The sequence below is a fragment of the Stylophora pistillata genome, chromosome 5 (assembly GCF_964205215.1).
Source record: "Stylophora pistillata chromosome 5, jaStyPist1.2, whole genome shotgun sequence".
NCBI classification, from domain to species: Eukaryota; Metazoa; Cnidaria; class Anthozoa; order Scleractinia; family Pocilloporidae; genus Stylophora; species Stylophora pistillata.
The window spans coordinates 16,436,968-16,464,778 of NC_142523.1; the positions used below are offsets into that span (position 1 = coordinate 16,436,968).

Sequence of the window (27,811 nt, forward strand, 5' to 3'; positions counted from 1 at the left end):
CAAGGGGGAAGGGATCAGCTTTAAAAACTGTCCACGGTGGCCAATCAAATCAACTGTTCAAACCAATTATCTTGCAATACACCTTACTGATACAGCCCCAGGTTTCTTTAGAAAACTACCCTCTTTGAACATCTTGCCCTCTTTTATCCTGCGCACGCCCGTTTTTCAAATTACAGCACTGTTATCTGTGATATTAACACTGAAGGTGGTAAAACTAATGCTATCACTTATCTCGTCAATCAAACCGGTTATTGTTCCAGTTTTTATTAGATACTCAGCAAGCCAACTTATTAGGACCTTAGGAGGGAAACTATAGCCTGAACAAGTACGCTGAGTGCAAGGCACCACATAAGCGCTAGAGCAGGGACGATGGGGGCTGTAGCCCCCTCCCCCTTAGAACAAAAATTTGGGGGAAAACAACCCCCTCTCCACGTTTTGGTGCCGAAATATCGCTTAAAATTTCCAAATTATTTAGTCTCGTGATTTTTTTCACAAATCGTTACATCAGCATCGTGCTTGTCAAAATAATATGTTGTAAAACATTTTTTGAACAGCTCCGCAGTTCAACTGCAGCAATTTCCGTTAAACTGGACAGCACATCTATAGGAAATTTGGGAGCGAAATCGAATGCGAAGCTGAAAGATTTTAGGATGTGCTATTTTAGAATCTGTCTTGAATACGTGAACACTATAACCGACTGGAGTTCAAAACAATGTTGGGACGCTAGTAGGAAAGTACCTTAAGCAAACTCGTCAAGCGGAAGGCGCGAAGAGCCTTGGATCACATAGATCAAAGATTAATCTTTAATGTATCATACCTAGCTGCTGCAACGTCTCGTTTCTCTCACTGATTAATTCAAACTCTAAAGTCTTACTCCAACTCAACTTCAACCCCTGACTTTTGACTTCATGATAACTCCAAATACAACTTATCGCTATCAATCGAAAGCTAGACGCTTATATTCTCACTTGGTTGTGTTCTCTTAACTTTGAAAGTTGACACCATACCTGTGACTTTTGCGTGATTTTATGACCGTGTGATAAACAATCTACCCCATCAGAGGCTTAAATCAGTGATAAACTCCACGATCAGAAAACAATCACTGATGCTAACCTTACGTAAGAGAATATGAACAGTTCAAACTTTCTTGCCTTACGCTGATAACAAGGCGTTATTAATCAAGCTTGTTCGGTTAAGATGGCTGGAAATTGGCCGAGCTCTTTTTTCGCATTTCTATGGACGGAGACAAGGTCGAGTTCCATAAAAATTCGAAAAAAGAACCCGGCCAATATCCAGCCATCTTGACCGACCAAGCTTGGTTAATAAAGGATTTATTATATAGCAAAAAGATTTCGCTTTATTGTTTACTTCGAGAGCCGAGAAAGAGAGCCAACTGTGTTTGTAGCACAACAAACGCACGAGAGTTGTTTCTGTTTTCTTTGTTGTGACTATCTTCTGCCGCTCTTTGCGTTTCCATCGCCGAAATTCTCCAAGAATTGCGAAAGTATTTCTAATTCTATTCTTTTTGTGGTTTTTCTTTTTTTTCTTTTTTTTTTTTTTCTTTTTTTCATGCGCGGAATCAATGCAGGCTATCCCGAGGGAGCAAGGTGGCCACATCCTTCCCGCTCGGATAGCCAATCAGAACACAGGAATCGCTTCATGTGGCCCACGCACGCTGTGAGCGATGTAATACTTAGTTCTTATTAACCGAGCGGAAGGTCTGTATGGGAGAATCTTGACCGAGGTCGTTACTACAGACCGAACGCAGTAATGTCTATACCAGCGACCGAGGTCAAGATTCTCCCATACAGACCGACCTAGTTCGGTTATTAAGACGTTTATCATATGGCCGTGTCTTATATGCCAATTTTTTATATTCTTTGTACCTTTTTTTTCTAGACCGGTCTAGATGCCGGTCTAGATGGGAAAATCTAGACCGCTTTCAATATTGATTTCAGCCAATCAAATTCGTGAGTTAGGTAGTTCCCAGTCCTTGTGAGACACAGTCATACAATAAAGCAGCTTAATGCCCTATCTAGATAAAACACATAAGTTAATGATAATTGTAGAAATATCATAGTTGAGAACGGATCAACAAGAACCATAAAAAATAGCATCTTTAATTTGAACTACGCAACACAAATATGCAATTTGTATCATTAAGAGGTTTTGAAGATGAAATTCTACCACACCGCCTCATGATAATAGTTGATCAAACAGAAGGTGTTTAAAAAGTTTTGTCCAATTTCAGAATTGATCCAGAATACATGAGTATCAAAATCGACCAAAGTACAAATAAATATGATATCAGACTCTTCAGGTCTGCTTGCCTCAACACCTAAGTGACATAAGGACTTGACCACTTTTATCCCACCGCACATTGCAAACTACAGCATTCTTAATTGTGAATAACAAGTCAAACTAACCTGAGTGTGCCATCACCCGGCCTGTTTCCTCAATTAAACACATAATTAAATCACATGAACAGATTTTGAAGATGAAATATATTTACACCGCGACGGTGTGGATCTAACACGCGATGTTTTATACTATTAATTTAGAATTCATCAAAACAAAATACATGAAAAGACAAATGAACATCATAGCACAGACTACGTTTGAACAGAATAGGAAGATGGCATTGCCCGTTTGTTTTCTAGATGATTTAGATGAATCCATAGGAAACATTGGTCAGTAGGTGCTTCATTACGGATGTTAGCTGTCTCTTCAATCAAACACATCGTCATTTAAAAGACTTGATGTAATAAGTCTTGAATTTCATTATCCAATGATCCAGTTTTTAATAATAGCAATTAATATTAAAAACTGGATCATTGGATAATGCAATTCAAGACTTTTTATTGGCTTAGCCATTATGGTATATGAGCCAATACACAATAATTTAAGATCTGTACAATGTAACATCCGGTTTCTTATTACAAAATAAAGTCGAGAAGATTTGTCTAATATCTTAGGAGTGTTTTTTTTTTAATAAAACAATTATTCCACTCGCGCTTGTTGGATATGAGATGATTGTAGCCAACTCGGCGCTAGCGCCTCGCTACCTATCATCTGTCTCATATCCAACGCGCGCTCGTGGAATAATTGTTAATTATTAAAAACTGAATCATGGCATAATGCAATTCAAGACTTTTTATTGGCTTAGCCATTATGGTATATCAGCCAATATACCATAATCTACAAATATGGCAAGCGTACGCGCCAGCTTAAAATCAAAAGGGAGCTAAAAAATCCATTTTCTTCTTACAATATAATAATTTCTTGGGGACGTTTTTAATAAAACAATTATTCCACTCGCACTTGTTGGATATGAGATGATTATAGCCAACTCGGCGCTACGCGCCTCGTTGGCTATCTATCACCTCATATCCAACGCGCGCTCGTGGAATAATTGTTAATTATATTATTATGATACTTGTTATTGTCAATACTATTGTTATCATTAATGTTATTATCAAAGAAATGTCTTTAATAAACAATTACGAAGGAAGTGCCTATCCTTTACTTCAACTTGTTCATGGTGAAACATTCTGCAGGTATAAAGCATGGTGTTTCAGCGACTAATTTTCAACCGGCCGGCTAGATCGAGCGACAGCTAATTGGCGTTTCCTTTTACTACCAAGAACTTACCTCAAAGAAATCGTCAGACCGAACACTGACAATGAATAAAGGCTGAAAGTTTCTAAAGAAACTGTGGTGCTGCGTTGGGGGGGGGGGGGGTAATAAGATAATTGGTTATATCAACTAAGTGGAAATTGTAAATTGGCCACCGTAACGAATAAAAAAGCTGACGTTTCGAGCGTTAGCTCTTCGTCGTTACGGTGGCCAATTTACAATTTCAACTTAGTTGATATAACCAATTAACATACAATGTGCTATTAACTTTTCGGAATCTTGATCTAGAAATAGAAGGGGAGGGTCACTTTAGAAAATAGACCATAGAATACATGTAACTTGTTAGTGTTTCAGCCAGATCTGTAAATCTGTAATTATTACTCTGATAAAACTATTACATTCGTAGCACTGAGAAATGCATTATATATTTCACGAAGAGAAAAGTACTCTCGATTCCAAAAAAGCCTAAACGAGTAAATGACAACTTCTCCCCTCCGAAAGAGCACTAGTTAGCAAAGGTCAGATAAATTATGCCAGAACAATGACTTAACTTAATTCATTAAAACTCCCTTGATGTTACAGTTTACCAAGAGATAAATTCTGTAGCCCGAGAAATGTCAACATTGGCCTGCTTATCATGTAATACCCCTCACTGACACAGCATCAGATTTCTTTAGAACATAACCTCCAGCCGCTCGTTGCTGATTACAACACTGTCATCTGTGACATTTGATAAAGGGGTCAAACTAACTTAATGGTATCACATTTCTTCTCAATCATTGCTCCAGTTTAATTAGATACTCAGCAAGCCAACTTATTGGGACGCCAGGGGGAAACTATATCCTGAATAAATAATGTGCCGCTAGCACTATAAACACAAATGGTGGAACAGAGTTTTCAGAGTTAATTCTCTGTTCCACCATTATAGCCTGAATAAACAAGCTGAGTGCAAAGCACTAAATTGGCGCCGGAGTAGTGGTGGAACTTTGGGGGCTAACAACCCTCCCCTCCCCCCCCCCCATGCACGTTTTCATGCTGAAAATATCGCCAATGCAGCATAAAATTGGCAAAATATGTAATGTGGTGATTTTTTCACGAATCCTTATATCAGCATCGTGCTTGGCAAAATAATATATTGCAAAACAGTTTTTGAACGGCTCCGGCCTATGTCGGAGAAGCTTTTCAACTGCTGCAATTCTCCATCAAACTAGAAAGTGTGTCGATAGGAAATTAGACATGGTTTTAAAGTTTTTCTCCGTGGGAGCCCAATCGAATGCTAAGCTGAAAGATTTTAGACTGTGCCGGAAAAAATAGAGATATATTTCATCCATCCTGTTTGTTCCTGTAAGTCCTTTGGATTTAGCGGTACATCTGGGATTTCCGGTTGATGAAAAGTAAATTACTAAGGACCAGCAAGCACAGATAGCCCAAACTCAGTTGTAATCAACAAGAGCATTTTCTCTAGTCAAAACATGAGATGTGAAAAGGCAGTCTCATTAAGAAAAACATAAACACTTGATTTGAAGAAGGAGGCTTCGATCCAGAATACAGTGCATTAATAACGTAGGCGGAAACTAGCTTAATCAAACTTGCTAAGCGGAAGGGACAAAGAGTCTTGAATCACAAGAGGTTCTTCCTTGATGTATCATGCCTTGTTGCTAGAACGTCTCCGGTATTTTCCCTCTGGTTAATTCCGTCTCTAACTCCAAAATTAGACTATAACTCCACCTACAACTTATTTATTAATATAAAAAAACGCTTCGTACTTTTGTTCTCATTTGCTTCTATTCTTCACCTTGTAAGGGGACACCACATCTAACAAATAGCGGCACATATGACCGTGTGATAAACAATCTGAAACACTAAAAGTTAAAGTTAATGATAACCTCTATAATCTGAATAAACTCACAGATGTGAACCTTACGTTCATCAAAATGCTTCAAGTCTTCTGCAAATCTTTAAAACACTTAAAATAATGATGATCTGATAGAAATAACACATTCAAGAACGGATCACATGAACCACAAAAAATCGTTCTTCATTTTATGAACTACACAACACAAGTCTGCAATTTGTACCACCAAAACACATCGACTGCCTCGTGATAAGCGTGGACCAAACACACGGTGTTCAAAACGTTACGTGCTATTTTAGAATCGCTCCAGAATACATGAATACTGTAATCGACCAGAGTATAAAACAGTGTTAGGACGCTAGGGGGAAACTACCTTAAGAAAACTCGTTAAGCGAAAGGTATGAAGAGTCTTGGATCACGAAGCACAAAGCTTTTCGTAATGTATCATGCTTGCTGCTACATCGTCTAGTTTCTCTGATTAACTCAAACTCTAAACTCTTACTCCAATTCAACCTCAACTACGTTTGACTTCATTTGACTATTGACAGCTCCAACTACAACTTATCACCATCAACCGGCAAAAGCTAGGAACTATGTGGTCAAAATATTTAATTCCCTAGGAGATATAGGGTTCCCCTGGGAAACACCCATTTCCTGCATTTTTTGCATAATTAATTAGCTAAATTTGCATTGCTGCTGACAAACTGAAAGTCCATCTGTAAATTGAATCAACTGGGTTGTATTCTATATCTATCAGGCTTAAAGAAAATTGAATTTCTTTAACTTTTTCTTTTCATTTCTTCCCTTACCTCTGGCCTACGTAAAGACGACTTTTTCCGGTTTTGACAAAGTCCAAAATTTAGGGTACTTTAAAGCCCAATATCTCCGATGATCAACCACTTCTGATCTTTATTCTTGTATGGGCAGTGAAAGCCATCACTGGACTTCCAAAATCGGTAATAAAATTTATGGGCAATCTATTTTATAACCCATGCTGACGTGAAATCCACATCTACCTCCGGCTTTTTAGTCTAATCATCAAAATTCCGTACACCACATCTTTGTTTTACTAACTTAAAATAACTTGAAATTTCCAAGAAAATTTGATGGATCAAGTATTTGATATTATTACATCACTCGCAGTGCCTGCGGGCAAGATGAAGCAGATCCTGTGTTCTGATTGGCTACTCGAGTGGGCAAGATGGGCCCATCTTGCCCACTTAGTATTGCCAGCATTGAACGCACGCATGAAAAAAAAAATTGAAGCAGAACTACGTTCATAATTCTTCAATTTCGGCGATGTAAACGCAAAAAAGTGGCAGAAGATAGTTAAAACAAAGAAAACAGAAACGACTCTCCTGAGTTTGTTGTGCTACAAATACAGTTCGTCTTCTTTCCTGGCTATCTAAGTGAACAAGTCATTCTTAATTCGTAGTAAAGTGAAATCTTTTTGCAATATAATAAATCCTTTATCAACCAAGCTTGTTCAGTCAAGATGGCTGGATATTAGCCTCATTCTTTTTCCACATTTTTATGGACCTTGACTTCGTCTCGGTTCATAAAAATGCGAAAAAAGGAACTTGGCCAATATCCAGCCATCTTTACCTCGCGCTTCGAGGTTAACAATGCATATATATTAGACAGTATACTCAAAGCAATCTTTAATAATATATTGAAGTTAATTATTCTTAAGGTAGCTCGTACCGGTTTTCGTCTTTTTGATGGTTTCTAACTTTGAAAGAATACAACAGAAAGACTGACCAAGGCCAGTTGAACACTTTTACGGGGTTGAATTATATAATCATTGGTTATCCAAAAATAGGTGTCATTTCGTCACAAGCAGTTTCCATGGCAACGCTTTCATAGGCTTATTCAGACGTATTTTTTAGCTTGTAACTTAAATAATTCGAAAACTAACCCGGTGGCCCAATGATTTTTTTTCAGTGATTGCTTTTGGCACTTGAAAAGGAAAATACACAAAGATTTTAAAAAAATTCTACGGAACGGAATTTCAGAAAATCTAGAAAAAAGACAATTTTCAGACAACGCAAATTTCCTTCCGTAGAGTTTTCTATTTTTTTTTTTCTGATGATTCCTTTCGACGTTATTATCATATTGGAACAATAAAAAGAAGGGGTCACCGGACTTGTTTTCATGCAATAGCTTTCGTGAGTTTAGCAGTTTCCACGCGCGTTCTCGCGCATTTAAAAATCTGGATTCTATAAGATCGACATTTGCTCATGATCTGTTATAGTTACCGCTGACAATTGCGTGTGCTCGCGCGCGCGCCTACGATCTGATGTTTACAGACGTTTACAGCTAATTAAGAAAATCATTAAACAGCTGTCAAAGATAGCCTCCCGGGCTCATCTTAAAAATCCTACACACGACTTCTGGCCATGTCATATTATTCTCCTTTAAGTTTCAAAGTCTTCCTCCACTTCAGGTAGATTATCCTTCACTGGAGTTCTTCTTTTTTCGCCGTCGCAAGATTTCATATCGCTTGAATATTTCTTTTAAATGTGAAGTGAAGCAACCTTTACTTGTCCAAAACTCGTTTTCTGTATCTTAGTTTCTATCTCCTGCATTCACAGAAGTCGCTTAACACATCAAATACAAGCTCTTAGGTAAACTTCTCACAAAAGTAGAAAAAATTCCACGCGCCGCCATTTTTGTTTTGAATTTTCATCTTTTGATCTCGCGCTTCTTTCGCACGTTTCTCTCGCGCGCGTCACGCGTCCCGCGTCCCGCACGAGGAAACTGGTACGAGCCACCTTAAATGACAGCTGCAAACATTTTATTTGATAACTTTCGTATTCATCTGTAATGGTCAAGATCTGTTGGAAAAATAAACTGGATGTGTCAAAGAATTTTGAGAGATGTCTGATGTGAAGTTTTTCCATTGCTTTGTATTTCTCTATGTGGCTGGGCGCTCAGTAATTTTGCTGCGTAAGTTTCCCTAACAGTAGCCCTCGCAGGGCTTTTTCAATTTCAGTTCAGTAGTTTATGAACTGCTATTATTATCTGTTATCTCTGGATAGATGATGGACTTCATTGAGGGTGAGTTCCTTAAGGAGCAAGTGGAATCCATCAAGAAGTTCTCTGACTTCGTCACCAACTTGAAACGTGTTGGTCCAGGACTGGGTGAATTCCAGTTCGATAAGCTGACGCTGGGTGATGATGACTAAGGGTTGTCAGCTACGTCCCTCCTCAGACAGATGGGCTCTAGACATTAATTCACTTAAACTGGATTTGCCGGTATGTCACCTTTTTTTTCGTTGACTTTTTTTTCTGTTTTGATTTAGTATTATTTTTGTTTCATGTTTTTTTTTCACAGTAAACATGTACATGTACTGGTCATGAAAGTTCCTGTCAATGAGAAGATTTTTGCCCATATGTTTGTCAAAGGTTGAACATTAAAGAAAAGAGGAGAGCAATCGTATGTGTTTGTCTACTGTATTCCCTTCACAAGCTGTACCTCTGCAAGCAGAGTAATTTTTGTCCTTGTTCAAAAGGAAATCTGACAAGAAGAAATAGAGCGTTTTCACTCACGTGACCAAATTTCTTTATCGTCATAGTAACCGACTTCATCCGCCATGTTGGTGTTCCATGATAATCAGCTGTGAGTATTGTGATAGGAAACATTTGGAGCACATTTTACGGTTTTGAGAAGACAATAGTGTAATATTTATATTTTCTTTATCACGGTCCTTTGCCTTGTCATTAGCTGTGGGAACAAAACAGGGAAGAAGTGGTCTAACGTAGAAAAAGTAATGTTTTTTCGTGTCCCACGTGTTCAGTATAGTAAAGGAGAGTACACCGAAGAACTTACTTCTGAGCGAAGAAGAATGTGGATCTGTGCGATAAGTAGAGATGGACTTAACTGATGATATTTAAGAACGCGATAGGGTCTGCAGCCGGCATTTCGTTTCAGGAGAAGCTGCGAAAGATTGGGATCGATTCAACGTAGACTGGGTCCCTACCCTCAATCCTGGGCATTCAAATATGCAGGTCCATTGCATCGGGCAACTATTTTATTTTCACTATAATAAAGTGGGTATTCTTTCTCTCCAAAAATGTTTTAATTGTAGATGTACCTCAAGCAGTCTAAAATTTATGAAACATTTTCAATACACCAGATTTTAAAGACTGATATAAATGGTTTCTCATTTTAGGGACATCAAATTGCATTGTTTCAGGGTATATACCATAAGCAAGGCATGTAGCAAAGGTGGCAGCAAATACTACACAGTCACTGCTATTTGTCTGTTGTTGCACAGGGACAACTTGAATGCTAGTAAAATTTGAACGTCCAACGAGATTGAGTACCTGCTCTTGTACTTCATTTAGAATAATGTTATGATACAAACTGTCATACAAGTTGACAGTGCCATCTTCACACCCTACTGAGCTTACACATACCCAGTGGGCTTTACCAGTATGCAGAATCTGAATAAATTCCCCAATAACCTGATTGAAGTTTCTAACAGGGCCCAAAGTTGGTCTCTGAAAGCCCTCCACATCTGGATTAATGTTTCTTAGACAAACATGTACTTCATGGATAATATCACAGTCAAGCCAACCATTGGGTGACGAAATCAATTGGTAATGCCCATCATTCAGCTTTGCAAGTGATGCTCTCTTTTCTGAAGAGCACTTTGAAACACCAGTTATCACAACACTATCATCAGATGTATTGAAAGAGTCATAACACAGGGGCGTAGCCAGGATTTTTCAAAGGGGGGGGGGGGTCACAGAGGCTACTCACCATTTACACCGCTGCCCTCCCGCGTGTATCAGCTGGCTCAGTCGTATTATCGAGGCATGAAGGCCCACATTAACTAAGTACAAGAGCCGTTGACGAAAATACTTTACAAAAAAAAAACAAATTTTAAAAAAGTGGGCTTTTCAACAATGGCTTTTACGGCCAAGATATTGTTATGGTGTTTTCGCCACCTGAATATTGTAGGTTGTTTGCTCTAAAGAAGGCCTACCAAGGGGGGGTCACGGGCACCCCAGGACCCCCCTCCCCTGGCTACGCCCTCGTAACAACCTTTGTTCAGTTTTTCCTCCTGATTTACACACCATACATTCCCAAGTTGTCATTGCATTGTTCAGCATCCGCTTGAAGTTTAAGTAGGGCAAATGAAAAAACTTTCTACCTTGACAAAATGGGTTCTGGCATTTCAGCAGTTTATCTGAACACATGTGCATGTGCATGTGCAGATAAAATCTAATTTGAGAGCTTCATCCAAAATATCTCTCGTCTGTTTGCATTTTGATTTTTCATTTTTGGCTGCTGGTATTTTTAGACACAGGGGACAAAACCACTTGTTAGGTACTTTTGTAATTTTCAAACAAGATAAATGAAAAGTAGAGATGGGACATGCTTGGTTTGTGCATATTACCACTGGCCCTCTAGTTCCCAGTCTGCAAAAACAAGCAGAATTGGCATCAGGGGATGAATGAGACAAACTTCACTTTTGAGTATACCACCTTCCCAAAATTTCTGGTAGCACACAGTATCTCCAGAAGTGATTAAGTTTGGAAACAACAGAGTGCCAGTGGCTGACATTAGGCAAAATTCTTTCACAGAAGAGATCAATTTGCTCACGAAAACCACAAACAACAAAGTCACAATAAAGCTTTTGAGCAGTGAATATTTACTGCTGGATTTGGTAAAAGTAGGCATGCTCCCTTTTCAGACTTGAATCTCCATTTCTGACTTCAAACAAGAGTTGCATTTGTTAATATACTGCTCCAAGTCTGTATCCTTTAAACAATAGGGGTAGTTGACCTCCCCACATCCATTCCCACAGCAATCACATCTACACAAAAAGTCAGGTGTGGCATGTAACCATGGATATTGTTTATTGATAAACGTGCCACATTTCGTTACCTGAAAGTTGATGTGCTTTTCCTTCATGATCTTTTCATAAGTCTCAATAGCAACACTTTCATGTTTACATCCATGTTCTGTAGACTTCTATACGCCTTAAAATGGTCCTTACTGTAATAACTCGTGTCAAGCACCAAAAACAACAATAAATCCATCGATTCGACCAGAGGCAGGCACTCTGGATCGTATTTTTTTGTCTGATAACAAGAGAGGATCGATACTAACACAAGAAATTTTCTCTAAATAACGTATTTTCACGTGGGGATCGAGCGTGTTCGCATAATCTGAGAGAGGATATCCCGCCATGTTGAAAAATGTGGAACACCAACACGGCGACTCAACTTTCCCGCGAAAAATGTGAGGTCATGTGAAAACGCTCTATAGAAACCTAGCAACTTTATCCTTAGGCTTTGCTCTTGCAAAGGGAATCTGATATTGCAAATAGTATTGACCCGGTATACCTGATGTTAACATCAGTATGCATATTCTCCATACTGTTCTCTGTAAGTTACAAAACTTTTCCCGTGTTCATGATCAGTCCGCGCGGGACTGGTAATTTACGTCTTGTATTGTTTATATTATGGTATGGACCATGTGCTCGGACCTCCAGAAGTCAAGGTTCGGTCCTAAATGTTTGTTTATTTTTCTCATGAATGTTTTCTTCACGTTTCCTTCGAGTCCACAAATCTTGTAAGTATGTTGTCACTGTAGTATTTTCGTTTCGCTTCGTTTTGTTTACGTTTGTTTCCTTTTGTACAGTCAAACCAGATCTTCGTGAAATTAACAACTTATTCGAGCATTCAAGTCTACATTCTCTATACATTTGCTAAAGTCCTGTCAAGGAGAATTTAGGAGGGATAAACAACAGGTTATTAGATAACAAGGGATAATCAACAGGTTATTAGATAACAAGGGATAAACAACAGGTTATTAGATAACAAGCCAACAACTCCTACATTGCTATATCATGTTACACCTGATTTCCACTATCAGTTCTTTCTTCAGGAGTATACTTCCTTGTTTTAATGGCATTAAGAGTCTTTACAGGAAGAATTTGTTTTTCTGAAGGTGGTGGATGTGACAATGCCTTCAGTAAACTAAAGCGCCCTTGAGTCCCCCTTAAGTACATTCGGTACGACGACTGCTTGAGTATGCAACATAAATTGTCCTCTGTATATGTGGTTAAATCTAATATACATACTAAAAACCATCTCTTTGTCACGTGCATCTTCCGGAAAGCATGACCTTGAAACATGAGGATAACTTTATTTCAGGAGGGTAACGCATGACAGTAATTCAATTGATGAATTAGTGACCCTCAATCCTAAAAATACCATAATTAGAGTGTATATGAATTAATTTGAGGATTATAAACAGGTCTAAAAAGAATGCAAGCTGAAAACTATATAAAATAAAGTATGCCACATGGGTTGGGTTAAAATACATTATGCTGCCTGGGTTGCCTCGGTTTCACGATTGAAACGTGGGCAGGTGAGATTTAATTTACAATCACATTCCGACGAGTGTGGACAAAACCTGGCCTAGGCCATGGCCTACCCTGTGGCCTACCCTATGGCCTACCCTATGGCCTACCGGTGGTCAGATTTTTAAGAACATAAAAATAACTCAGTAAGATTCGAACGAATACGCTGGTGTACAATTATCCGTCTCTGAAAAGGGTATACTAAGAGGTCGCTAACACGATTTTCAACGTCCGAGGGAACGAAACGCTGCAAATATCACAGCACTCAACCATAACGGTAGGTTAAGGGGGAGGGGAGAGAAGGGGCCAATATTGCGTGGTCGCATAGGATATACAAAATGGCGGCTTTATGATGCAGGCTGTCAGTTGGTAACATATAGTGGAGTGCTGGTGTAAAAGTGTAATGAACGGCGTTATGTTGGAGAGCATACATATCCAGGTAAGAAAACGCAAACATTACGTGCCAGGCCAATTTTTTAATTGCCCTCAAGTGCTGTAGAGTATTGAATTTGCAACGAGCACCCCCGGACACGCATACATCGCCGTCGTAAAGATTTCGCAAACTTTACTTGCTTTTCCAAAGAAAGGGCCAGTATTGCACTAATTTGAAAGGAGAGCTGATATGATGATGTTAGCCCGAAAGTTGCGTTTAACCGGCTTCTGTTCCTCGATTTCCTTATTCTATCAGAAGGTTAAGAAATTTTGATCAGAATGTGGCCGCCAAAACAGCAGAAGAAAGTCGTTGGTTAGACAGAACTCAGGAAAACGTTGAAAAGTTTCCAGGAATGCTATCCTTTTAAAAATCTGACCACCGGTAGGCCACAGGGTAGGCCACAGGGTAGGCCATGGCCTAGGCCAGGTTTTCTCCACACCCCATCCCGACTAAAATGTTCTACTTCATCTTAGCATTTTAGGAAATGTCTGTACCGGGCCTTTCTTTACGCAGCAACTGCTGTTGCCTCTTTCTAGGTTAGTAGGTAGCTGGCTCCACAGCTTTATCTCGGATATGCTGAAGGTCCTCCCTCCCTTGGTTTTGCTATTGAAGTGAGGGCAGGCGAGGTTTAATGTACTAAAATGACCAGTTTGTGAGTGTGGCTCTGCATTAAATTTAATTATGTGATTGTGAGTGAATAAAATTGTTATTATGTACCATCACCCCTGTGTGTGAGGATTGTTTTACTTAAAATACCCCCCCCCCCCACAACCAGAGATTTAAGGGGTGCCCAAAAGTAACTCAAAACATTCTTAAAGGAGACACATTTCACAACAGCAATTCTGTCTCCAATGAGACTGTCAAAAGTGGACAGTCAGCTAGCCCATTAAACCATAGCTAAACTAATCATTCAGCCACAAAACTAAAACTTCGACCAAAGCATTGAGAATCTAAGACACAAATGAAATGGTAAAGTGTCACGAAAATGAATATAAAACAACTTTGAGGAAACATCCCAACTTAACTCTTACAATAACCTCTCCTCAGTTGTTAAAATCTTCCCTCACTTCCCAATAACAGCGGTACCATCCAGCAGTACCTCAATTCCAACAGATGTAAGCCAACAGTAATATCTCTTTCACTAACATAAATGAAATGATAAACAATTTTTAATTAATCATATCAATATCATTTTTCTGTCCTTGCAGTCTCAGACGTTCTTTTTGGTAGCCTTGCAGTCAAACATATCAACTAGGATAGCCCTTCCATGGGAGATGACAAGGGTGTCTCAAAAACTCAGACCTAGAAAACTTAGACCCCAGACCCGAAAAACTCAGACCCTCTGGGTGTCTCGAAAACTCAGACCCGAAAAATAAAACATATTTACACCGCGTGAATGCCACGAGCCGACTTGTTCAGTTACTGTTCGTCGATACAATGGCATTACATTAAAGACAACATAAACTTATTCCTACCTCTTATCAGCAAAATCGTTAGAAAATCCGTTGAAACTGGAGTCTTCCCAACTTCTTTGAAAACCTCACTGGTTCGTCCGAAACTGAAGAAACCTAATCTCGAGCCTGATTTGTTTGCCAATTATAGACCCATAGCCAATATTCCATTTGTCTCTAAGATAATCGAAAATTCTGAACTACCATGGACTATTTCCTTCCTTACAATCTGCATACAGGAAACATCACTCAACAGAATCTGCTCTACTTAGAGTTAGTAATGATATTTTTAGGATATTTGACTCTCAAGGCGAAGCAATTCTGGTTCTACTTGATCTATCAGCAGCGTTCGATACCATAAGAACATCATCTTCTGCTCACGAGACTTAGGAAATGCTTTAGCTTCACTGGAACTGTTCTTCAATGGTTCTCCTCGTACCTACTTGATCGCTTCCACCAAGTGACTATTAGTGATTCTACATCCTCACCGCGATGCTTAGAATATGGAGTACCTCAGGGCTCGATACTTGGCCCATTACTCTTTACTCTCTACCTGGCACCTCTTCAAGAAGTTATACTTACTCGTGACTTAAATTGTATGTTCTACCCCGACGATACCCAAATCTACATCACTATTAAAGATCCTGAGCATTCTGCCGAGTCTGTAAATATTCTTCAAGCATGTGTAAATGATGTTTTTGCATGATACACTCAGAACATGCTGAAGAGCAATCCAGATAAAACTGAAATTCTGCATTTCACCTCCCGGTTCAAGAAGCAACCTTCATTGTTGGAGACCGTAACATTAGCAAATAGTGAAATAGGAATCAAAGGAAAAGCTACGAATCTAGGCATTGTAATGGATAAAAATCTATCTTTTAACGATCATATCAATTAAACATGCAAAAAAGCCACTTTTGCTATAAGATCCATTGGACGCATCCGTCGATACCTTCCCAATGATACGTTGAAGATGCTAGTCAACTCCCTTGTAATTTCTAGACTAGACTATTGTAATAGCATTCTATATGGAATACCAAAGTATCAAAGGGACAAACTACAGAGGATCCAGAATATCGCTTCTCGTATGATAACCGGAACACGAAACACTGACCATATCACACGTATTATAAAGAATCTACATTGGCTGCCAATCGAAGCAAGAGTTAATTTTAAGATATTACTTATAACTTATAAGATCTTACATGAGCAATCTACTAGTTATTTAGAACCTCTTATACAAGAATACCACCCATCAAGAACACTGAGATCATCAACTCGCTTACAGTTATGCATCCCACCTATTGAATCCAATTCCTATGGTGGACGCGCTTTTTCAGTATCTGCACCGAAACTATGGAACTCACTTCCCGAATATAATTAAAGAGCGGAAACAGTAGAAACATTCAAAACTAAGCTTAAGACATTTTTGTTTAAAAAACAGTACTGTTAATTAATTACTTATACTTATAATAATCTGTTGTTAGGCGCATTCAGATTAGAATTGCGCCCTATAAGCATCTACTTATTATTATTATTATTATTATTATTATTATTATTATTGTTACGTGCACTGATCATGAAAATTATCTGCCTAGAAAAGAAAAAACAGCTTGCAGTGTTAGATACGTGCAACGACCATGAAAATTATACTCAACATTCGTATAGATTTTTCTTTTCTTTATCGTATAAGCCAAGTTTATATCCACAACGTGTCTTGTCGTTAGAAGCCATTCGCGAGGTGTGTTGCGTGATGGTTTCCTGTACAAATACAGGACCGGCGTCACGCGACAGTAGCGGAGATAACCTTTCGCGGTCCTTATACTTCGAGAAATTCTCGCGATTGAGTCTCCTGCATTGAATTTTGAGCAGAATAGACCATTAATGGTCGAGGAGAAGTCGTTTTTGTTAAACGTAAAATTTTTCGTTCTTTTCCCAAAAAAAAAAAACACTCTTTCTATTCGTTAATTATTAAAGTTCTGGTGACGTGTTTTACCGCCACTCTTTCATTTTACATTTGATCATGCATGGCGGTCAAAGGTTTCAGGTAAATCATTCATAATTTCCGATTTGAAGATGGCTATTAACTTGCCTTATTTTACCAAGTAGGCAATTGTGAATAAGGTGACTGATTTACCGCAATTTCGGAATGAAGATTTTAAGGAAATTGGAATCGTCGGACGCGGTTCGTTTGGAGTTGTCGTCAAAGCTAAACATCTCGTTCACGGCTACGTGTCAGACCACAGGGGGCCCATACAATCTGTTTGTGTAGCCGACCGTTGTTTTATAGTGAATGTACCAGATTTACCGTTTGCCTCACCTATAGTGATATATTACGTATGATGCACGATCCTCGCAGTAGATAGCGCTATTTAAGCAATAGCGAAAATCAGACCTGAAAAAAAATCAGGCCTGTACTGTATCTCATTTATCACTTTCACGGGTTTATTACGAATCAACTTAACGGCCTGCTCCCAGTTGGCTTGTTAGCTCAATTGGTAGAGCGCTGCACTAGTATCGCAGAGGTCAGTGGTTCGAGTCCCGTACAGGCCTGATTTTTTTCAGGTCTGATTTTCGCTATTGCTTAAATAGCGCTATCTCCTGCGAGGATCGTGCATCATACGTATCTAATACCGCAGTTCAAAATATATGATCTTCATGTATTCATTGTATCTCAGTGATTTATTGCTGACTATGTACATAAATCATTGACAAATAAACGTTGAATTGCTTTACCTGTGGTGCATAGTCGTCCTTTTGCCTCAAAAATGTTTTTTTTTTTGAGCGATTTTGAATAAGTCTGATTTCGACGTTAATGTAATGCATTGAAGAAAGACAAGGGTGGAAGCCTTGTTTTGAAAGGGTTCAAGCGCCCGAGCGATTTTGAACCCGAAAATCGCATCGCTCCGCTTTCAAACCTCGCAGCATTAAGGTCAAAAGATGCACGATTCTCCTCGTACCTTCCAATCGAAAATCCATCTAAACGGACCGGAGCTAGCCCTCGAAGAGAATCAAAATCCCACAGTATTTTAGCGTCTGCAATGCGTTGCAAGATTCTCATGTGCCAGCCAGAAACCGTCATGTTAATTTCCCTTTTCTGTTTGGACGACGTTCAACGAGAACCAATTCAAAATATCTAACGAGGGTGGGGAACCATTGGCGTTTAGTGACCCCTCAACTGTTTACCCACCAGACTCAGGTCGTGTGTCTTGACGCTCACCGGAAGCAACTTACATTTTCGTCCATTGTTCGCATCTCCTTCATCAATTGCATCAAAAGTAAACAGGTCACCCGGCAACAAAAAGAGGCCGAGCCAGGCTTTTGATGAAAGCATAGGAAATATCGCTGCACTTTCCCATGCGCACTTCTCGCAGACAAGCGACGAATAGCTAGGCCTTGTCACGGCGCCATCTTTACGGGTAGGCAAAGCGGTCAGAAATTACAGTGTTTGTATGGGAATCCCATGGCAAAGAACTTTTCCCAAAATCAAATTTTACGAAATTTATGAATCGCAACGTTAAAACACTGAGCAGAAGATTGTATTCACCAAGTTTGAAGAATGTAGGTTGGATAGAAGACGCTCAATTAATTTTTCTAATTTTCCATACATTTGTCTGTAATTTTCCGCGCCGCCCCTTCTACCCTGCGAAAATTTCGGTCTGTGCATTCAAAGTCTTTTAACCGATCAGCCGGGATTGCAATATTTGAATACTAAACAATCTGTTTCCCTGTTCATTCATTGGCGAACGCGAACAATGGGCGAAAATGTAAGTTTCTTCCGGTGAGCGTCAAGACACACGACCTGAGTATGGTGGGTAAACAGTTGAGGGGTCACTAAACGCCAATGCTTCCCCATCCTCGTTACATATTTTGAATTCGTCCTCGTTTAACGTCGTCCAAACAGAAAAGGGAAATTAACGCGACGGTTTCTGGCTGGCACATGAGAATCTTGCTACGCATCCCAGACGCTAAAATACTGTGGGATTTTGATTCTCTTCGAGGGCTAGCTCCGGTCCGTTTAGATGGATTTTCGATTGGAAGGTACGAGGAGAATCGTGCATCTTTTGACCTTAATGCTGCGAAGTTTGAAACGGAGCGATGCGATTTTTGGGGTCAAAATCGCTCGGGCGCTTGAACCCTTTCAAAACAAGGCTTCCACCCTTGTCTTTCTTTAGTGCATTACATTAACGACGAAATCAGACTTATTCAAAATCGCTCAAAAAAAAAACATATTGAGGCAAAAGGACGACTATGCACCACAGGTAAAGTAATTCAACGTTTATTTATCAATGATTTATGTACATAGTCAGCAATATATCACTCTAGGTGAGGCAAACGGTAAATCTGGTATATTCACTATAAAACAATGGTCGGCTACACAAACAGATTGTATGGGCCCCCTGTGGTCAGACACAGTGGTTGTGAAGAAGTTACTGGAGGACAGTGTAGACGACCAGCAGGAATTCATCAAAGAGGCTAGAATGCTTCATAGCCTTCAGCATGAAAACGTTGTTTCATTCAAAGCATTCTGCCAAAGGCCTTGTGCTATCATGTTGGCATATGTATCTTTTGATTTTTCGCCGTTCGGTGATGACATTGATAAAAAAGTGCATAGCCTTCATAAATTTCTGGGTTTCGTGGATAAACAAGATGCATTGGAAAGCTTTAATGAGTGTGGATTCGTCGCTAAGATTGCCAAAGATGTGGCCTGTGGCTTGCGTTACCTCCACAGTAAGGACATTACTGACATTGTGCATAGAGACCTGAAAACTGCTAATGTGTTGGTGAGTAACCAACATTATAGCAACATTACAAGCGAAGAAGATCTCTCCAAAGAACTGCAGGAAAACCCCATCATGTGCAAAGGTAACAGACTTTGGGGAAAATCTGATAGATTACCAGTAGTCAGTGGTGTACCGCAAGGGAGTGTACTAGGAGCATTATTATTTAGCATTTATGTAAAACGACCTTCCAAACATCTGTCAGAATTGTTCAACTCAATGCTATGTGGACGACACAAAACTTCTATTATCCTTTAGTGCGAATGATTCTGCCAAACCTATAGAAAGAGTGAACTCTGATCTACAACGTATACGCGATTGGTGTTTAGACAATTGCTCAATGCTTAATCCTGACATAGTTAGTAGTTCGAATCCCGTAGTAGTCCCCTCTACTAACTATGATCCTGAGAAGACTAAACTGATGGTCTTTGGCAGTCGAAGAATGTCTCTTAAAGTTCCAGACTTTAAGTTGTCCCTGCTCGGAAAAGAAATCATCCCAGCTCAAACAGTCAAGGATCTTGGTGTTATTTTCGATCCCACACTATCCTTTGACAATCATATCTCTGCGACTGTCTCATTTTGCATGTCGAAACTATCCCAACTAAGTCGCATTAGATTCGCCTTTAACAAAGATCTGTTTGAAACTATAATTAACGCCCTCGTTTTCAGAAAGATGTACTACTGTTCGTCAGTATGGTCGTCCACATCAGCTTGTAATGTTCATAAGCTACAATATGTTCAAAATTTTGCCGCCCGAATTATTTGCAATGTAAAGAAGTACGATCATATTTCTTCCACATTAGGGTATCTACGCTGGTTACCGGTAAAAACAATTATCCTGTACTATCGTGACGCTACCTTATCATTCAAATATAAAACGGGCTAGCTAGGTCCCATTTTGATACCCATGGCTACTGGGACCTAGCTATGCCAATCTTTTTGTAGGTTTTGTCGAACACCAATTTTTCAGCCGATACAACGGCTTCAAACCTGAACTCTACGGTCGCTACATCGACGACTGTATCGGCGCCACCTCCTCTACCAGAGAGGAGCTGACTCAATTCATAACCGCAGTCAATTCTTTTCACCCGGCTCTGAAATATACCTGGGGAATTTCTGACAATTCTTTATCCTTTTAGACATCAAATTTTCAACTGAAGGCAACTGTTTATGCACTAGTGTGTATTACAAACCTACAGACTTGCATAATTACTTGTTGTATTCGTCTTCGCCGCATCCATCTCACGTTAAGAATTCCATTCCTTTTTCTCAGTTTCTAAGACTTCGTCGTTTATGTTGTGATGACTCTGATTTCCAGCGCAAATCAGAGTCAATGTGCCAGTTTTTCGATAAACGTGGTTACCCTGATTCTGTTGTTCAAGCGGGTTACCACCGCGCCCAACTTATTGATCGACATTCAGCACTACAAACGTCACAAAAGGAAAATTCCGACCGCATTCCATTCACTCTCACGTTTCACCCTCATAACCACTCAGTTAAATCCATCATTCTTAAAACCTTTAAATTACTTCAAAACGATCCAGAGACAAGCACTATCTTTTCACAGCCTCCGCTCATTTCATTCAAACGCGACAAAAACATAGGCAATTTTTTGGTCAGAAGTTCTTTTCAGACTAATGACCAAACAGACGCTTTTAAATGCGCTCGTGCACGATGCAAAACGTGTCCTTTCATTGACAACACTGAGGAAATATCGGGACCCAAACGATCCATTAAGATCACCGATCACTTCACGTGCACCTCCAACAATGTAATCTATTGCATTGACCACTTTCAAAAATGGCTGCCGGATTAATATTTTTTTGTTTAAATTTAAATTAGCCTTTCTGGCCTCGCTTGAGATAATGTAATCTTTTGAATTTTGTACTGGAGAACGAGGCCAGAAAGGCTAATTTAAATTTAAACAAAAGAATATTAATCCGGCAGCCATTTATAAAAGTGGTCTATAACTTGCACTTATTGCAAAAAGATTTACATCGGCGAAACAGGCCGAAGACTAGGTGACCGATTCCGAGAACACCTTCGCGACGTGGAGAGGAATGACAAGGACACATCGAAACCAGTCGCTAGACATTTTAATTTACCTAACCATTCTAAGCAACACATGGCAATCTGCGGTCTTTCCTTACACTTAGGTACCACGGAAAGCCGGAAAACTCTTGAACAAAAGCTCATCTTTCAAACCGGCAGTCTAAATTCCACAGGTATCAACGAACGCTTTTCATTCCACTAATTTATTCGTGTTTTTCTCGTTGCCATATTCCCACCATTCACGTAACTCCTTTTTCTGCCTTTAAAAGCAAACACAATCCACAATTCCCCTATTCGCTACGACGAAGGGCTGAACGCTCGAAACGTCAGCTTTTATAATCGTAACGGTGGCCAATTTACCATTTCAACTTTGTTGATATATTCAAATTATTTCGTTACCCCCACCGACGCAGCCCCAAACAGTTTCTTTAGAAACTATCAGCCTTTATTCACTTTCATAAATGGCTGCGGCTTAATATTCTTTTGTTTCAATTTAAATTAGTCCTTCTGACCTCGCTTGAGATAATGTATTCTTTTGAATTTTGTACTGGAGAACGAGGCCAGAAGGGCTAATTTAAATTTAAACAAAAGAATATTAATCCGGCAGCCATTTATGAAAGTGGTCTATAAATCGTGCCAACAACTAATCACTGATCGTTGATAAAATAATTATGATAACTTTTAAGTTAAAACTATTGATGAGCATAATTATTGTTATCATCACTAGAAGTTTCAAGAAAATTTTGTTTTATAACTTCTCGGAATTAAGTTAGATTTTTAAATAAAAGCGGATTAACTATGGAATATATTTAATTCCCTACTGTTCCAACCAGATCTGTGATTATCAATCTGCTAAATTCATTGTTTTCGAAGCACTTGGGACTGCTCTATATATTTAACTAGAAGGCAGTCATAGGCCATTGCAATAGTTTTCGAGAAAACGACCACCAGCCACTTCTGGTGAGGACTGGCTACAAACAAAATGTCGCCAATTTTTAATGCGCATACGTTAGCGTGAAATTATATCTAGGAAGAGGTGAAAATAGAGCACTTTTCGCATTCAGGTCTCCAGGAACACCACACTTTACATCCGAAGGCTTTCCCGCTTTTGTCCTCCCACATTTTTCGAATTACAACACGGTTATCTGTGATATTAATAACGAGCTAGGTCAAACTAACTTAATCACCTATACGTATGATGGACGATCCTCGCAGTAGATAGCGCTATTTGAGCAATAGCGAAATTCAGACCTGAAAAAAATCAGGCCTGTACGGGACTCGAACCACTGACCTCTGCGATACTAGTGCAGCGCTCTAACCAATTGAGCTAACAAGCCAACTGAGAGCAGGCCGTTAAGTTGATTCGTAATGAACCCGTGAAAGTGATAAATGAGATAGAATAAATATATGAGAATCATATATTTTGAACTGCGGTATTTGATACGTATGATGGACGATCCTCGCAGTAGATAGCGCTATTTGAGCAATAGCGAAATTCAGACCTGAAAAAAATCAGGCCTGTACGGGACTCGAACCACTGACCTCTGCGATACTAGTGCAGCGCTCTAACCAATTGAGCTAACAAGCCAACTGAGAGCAGGCCGTTGAGCTAACAAGCCAACTGAGAGCCGGCCTGCTCTCAGTTGGCTTGTTAGCTCAATTGGTTAGAGCGCTGCACTAGTATCGCAGAGGTCAGTGGTTCGAGTCCCGTACAGGCCTGATTTTTTTCAGGTCTGAATTTCGCTATTGCTCAAATAGCGCTATCTACTGCGAGGATCGTCCATCATACGTATCAAATACCGCAGTTCAAAATATATGATTCTCATATATTTATTCTATCTCATTTAATCACCTATAGCTATTTCCTCATTCAGACACATTATTGTTTCAGTTAAACAAGATACTTGGTAAGGCACGTCTGCAATGTGCACCTGATGATCAAAACACATTCATGAACGGAGTTTAAGGATTAAAACTATGATCTCGCCTCAGAGTGAATCTAACGCACGGCGTTTAAAACGTTTAAGAATTGATGCAGACTACGTGAAACCGTCCAAAGACCAAACCAAGATCATGTCACACAGCATATCAAATGTCTCTTCCTCCTTAATATGCCACGTTTGATAAGAAGTGGAAACTTAACCACGTGGCCCAGATGTTGAGAGTAGTTTCTCTAAACTTATGGGGATTATTTGTCAATACGTGCTTGACCAATGAACACGACAAGGATATCAGAATTAAGTTTTTTACCCGTGTGTGATTTCAAGTAGTTTCAGACTTCCCGTTATCATTTAGCTCTGTCGCTTCCTTAATTAAGTTCTCGATTTAGCCTGGTAACTAACAGTTTACATTTCAAGGAAATTCTGTAAGATATAAAAATGCACACACATTGGAAGATATTTCATAGCGAACATAAAGTATTCAAGCAAAGTAACCATCCGGGCCTAGTATGACGAAGCTTCTGATAGTCGCTACTTTGTTATTTTTTGTCCAAACCAGGAGTAAGTTCAATGGGAACAACTACCAGTCCTCAACAACAGAATCCTCAGGCTGACGCTGACAAAGAGCCATGTCAGGTAAACTTTGTGCTTTATTCTAGTAGCTCTCAAGAGCGATTGAGACTCACGCGAATTAATTAAATCTTATGCTCTTGCGCTGAAACTATTATTTCTCACGCATTTAAGGTTTCTGATTAAATTCTGATTACATATAATGAACTCCTTGTTTCCTTTGTGCTCGCTTCGAACATTTTCTAACAGTGGGAAGTCTCGCTCAGAATAATGAAATGTACGTCTTAGAAACTAATTTATTTTTATCTAAAAAATTTTACAGGGGAGCATGGCCCCATATCCCCACCTTCAGGAAAGTAATCCCTGCGGTGTCGCAATCGAATGCTATGCGGTCCAAATCCTCACTCTATGCCACCAACTAAACTTTAGAGCTCCTGAAAATAAAAAAAAACCAGGAACTAAAAAAAAAATTACCACTCATGTCTGCCAAGCTGAGTGCAAGAAAAATCGTTCTTCGATCATTAGCTTTAGAAAATTTGTTGAAAGATAGTCTCATAAACATTTACATTTTTATCACAGTGAGTTGCCTTGCCATTGAAAACTAAACAGGGGTCAATCTTCGTAGATTAGTACTCGATGGAAAGAAACGGTACACAAAAGATCGTAGTGAAAGTCATTTTACAAGAGTCTGTGTGCCAAACCAGCACTGTTGTTCTTTTAAAAGTTTCATGCGCTTTTTTTCATCTGCGTTCTCTCGTTGACAAGCGTCAGATGGTGACATATACCAGTTTCATTCAAAAAATGTTTCAAAGTTTGCTTGAAAATCTTTAAATTACATTTTTCATTATACGCATAGAGTAGACATGATATTTACTGGGCTGTGGAAAAGTCACATTTTCACTAGGCCTTACTGTAAGTAATATAGTTCGAGTTTCACTTTATACCCATAATTCGCATCGCACCTAAGAATCGGAATGTCGTTGATTCAAAATCTCTTCCGTCGCTTCTAAGCCTTTGATATCCATTATTTTCCGAACAGCGTATTCGATGGCATATTCACTCTTCATTTTGAGCCCCAGAAGTCAAAAAGGAACGGAAAATCCTATCTGAAAATTTATTAAAGTCGGCTGCGTGGACTTCAGTTTAATCATTTGCCGGTTGTGATCGCATTAGTACTACTTAGCCTGGGGAGGTGGGGGGAAAGCCTCTCTCACACGAGACAATCGCGCTGCATGGGTGTCAATGTGTTTACTCATAGGGGAAGTGTTAGGAAAGCTTGAGCAAAATGTGACGACAAACGAATGAGTTGCCAGTAATCGATCCTTGTGTTTGCGCAATGATTTCTGGGACCACCACGGGGCAAACATGGCATTCATTCTTTATTCGCACTTATCCTACTAAAAAATACAACAACGAGAAAGAGAAAAAGTAGAAAAAAAAAGAAGAGAGTTCTAACTATACACGAATTTACACAAAGCAGTGGAAAGAGTGTGTAGTAGCCAAAGGAACCAAGCTTTCGAGTTGGCTGCTACGAGCATCCCGCTAGAAAGAAACTATAGGAGAGAGGTTATCGCTCTTTAGCCGCTGTTTTATAAGAAATTGATTCGGGTCACGTTGGTACAATCGAAGCGTAAGTTTTTGTTTGAACAGCTACGAAATATGTAATATATAAAAAATCGACCGATAAACTTTTCACCATGCGCAAGGTATATTGCGACATCCTTGATGGTCTCGAAATTTCGAAATATTAGCTATGAATCGCCAAGAAACAACTCGTTTAAGCCTTTTCAGTTTTGTTTAATTGTGTTAAGTGTACCTCTAACTATTTTTAATACAAAAGAGCGCTGAAACAGCTACCTCAGATCAGCACGAGATTGAAATTGTGTGCTTGAGCATTAAATATCATCGTGATACGCAGAAGTAATTAAACGCCAACATTGCTTAATTATTAGTTGTGATCTATAAGAACGAACCAGCGACGATAATCGGCTAAAGACTGAACCTTTTCTTCTGCGATGATGAGTAGATACAAATGGGTTGCTTAAGGAGCGATACACAACTGAATTTATGTCTAGAAGGGGCTGCTGAGGTTAAGGGATGTTTTAAATGTAATAGAACAAGATGCGATCTTTGTCGCAATTTCTTGGTTGAATCGAATTCACTTTAAAAGTTTTCAAACAGGCAAAAGTTACAAGATACGATCGAAACTTTCCTATGATTCTAAGAACATCATTTATTTGACTTCGTGCAAGAAATATTGCCTACAATACACTGGTTCCACAACAAATGACTTTAGAGTTAGATTTCGCAACCATAAGTCTGCTATGGTCACTAAGAAAAAGACCTGTGAAGTAGTGGTACATTTCAACAATACACCACATGATTTAAGCAATGCATTGATCAAGTGCAGGCGACCGTAAACAATTCAGGTAACATCGAAAAACTTTTAATTGCCAAAGATGCATATTGGAGCGCACAGTTGTTCTTTCTGGCACCTTTCAGCTTGAATAAGCGCCAGGAATTTCGCTCCAAAAAAAGAATGAACTATGATTGATGTGGAGAATTTTTTCAAATTGGGCGGGCTTGTGACACTGCTAAAATACTTGACAACAAAGGCCAATAATTACTGAAAAACAGTGAGTCTGGGTTTTGTAAACATTTGAGTGCTGGTGATCTTGTTCTGGCAGACAAAGGTTTTCTCATCAGCGATGTAGTTCCAAGAGGTGTTTCAGTGAACATACCACCATTTCTCAACAATGGAAAGTTTACAGAGAGTGAGGCAAGGGCGACAAAATCAATAGCTCGATGTCGCATCCACGTAGAGCGTGCAAATGCAAGACTTAAGAGTTTTCGCATCCTTGGCTTCATCCCAGCATTTTTGAGGTGCCATGCTGACAAGCTATGCCAACTGTGCTCAGCTCTTGTTAATTTGCAGTATCCATTGATCAAGGATGGCTGCAAAGACTTTGAATTTGACTGAATAGAACTTTTTTTCAACTAAATTATAGTACAATGAGTTTTTAATATTATTTTTGTATTACAAGAAGCCCCACTGTAACAGATCAAATGGTATTGACATAGCTTTGGTCAAAAATATGATGTGGTCAGTTTTACATTTTTCTGATATTCATCACCTTTATGTTCATTAATACAAACTACTATGTGTTCTGTGAAAATAGATTATAATGAAATCCAGTGACATTCTTAAATTGTCATTTCAACTAAATCCAGGTCAGGGGCATGTGACCAGTATGGAATTCTTTTGTCCAGTAGTTCCAAGTGTGAAAGTCGTGCTGGCTTAAAGGTTTTACTTTTGTGTCTGTGAAGCTGGGAGCCTGAGTCCAGGTGTATAAAACTAAAGCCACACTTAAATTAGCTTAAGGGATGGTGAGAGGTAGTCAGAAAAAATAACCTGTGTCTGCATGGATTTTTTTTTGGCTCCCTCCCCTTCCCTTTGCATTGCTATGCAAGCCTACTTAAGCGTGGCATAAGTTGGTTGCAAAAAAAAAAATTGTTTAAGCTTGCTTTCAGGAAGAGTGTAATTTATTATTAAGTTACTATGCTAAATGGAAAAATGTGGGTTCTTTATCTTGTGTCTCTATCTGAGTGTAGAATATGTAATGTTATATTAAGAAATTAAAGTATGAAATTTAAAAAAATACCTTTTAACATTAGCTATTGCCTATTTACATTAGCTCCCATTCCCCCCCC

General features: G+C 39.2%; 1 protein-coding gene across 1 annotated transcript; it reads left to right on the forward strand.

The window, feature by feature from the left end:
- The first annotated feature begins 19,148 nt into the window (after positions 1–19,148).
- LOC148730557 (uncharacterized) lies at positions 19,149–19,796 on the forward strand. The gene has a single exon (XM_088761818.1). The coding sequence runs from the start codon at positions 19,149–19,151 to the stop codon at positions 19,794–19,796; it is 648 nt and encodes a 215-aa protein (XP_088617944.1).
- Positions 19,797–27,811: the final 8,015 nt, after the last annotated feature.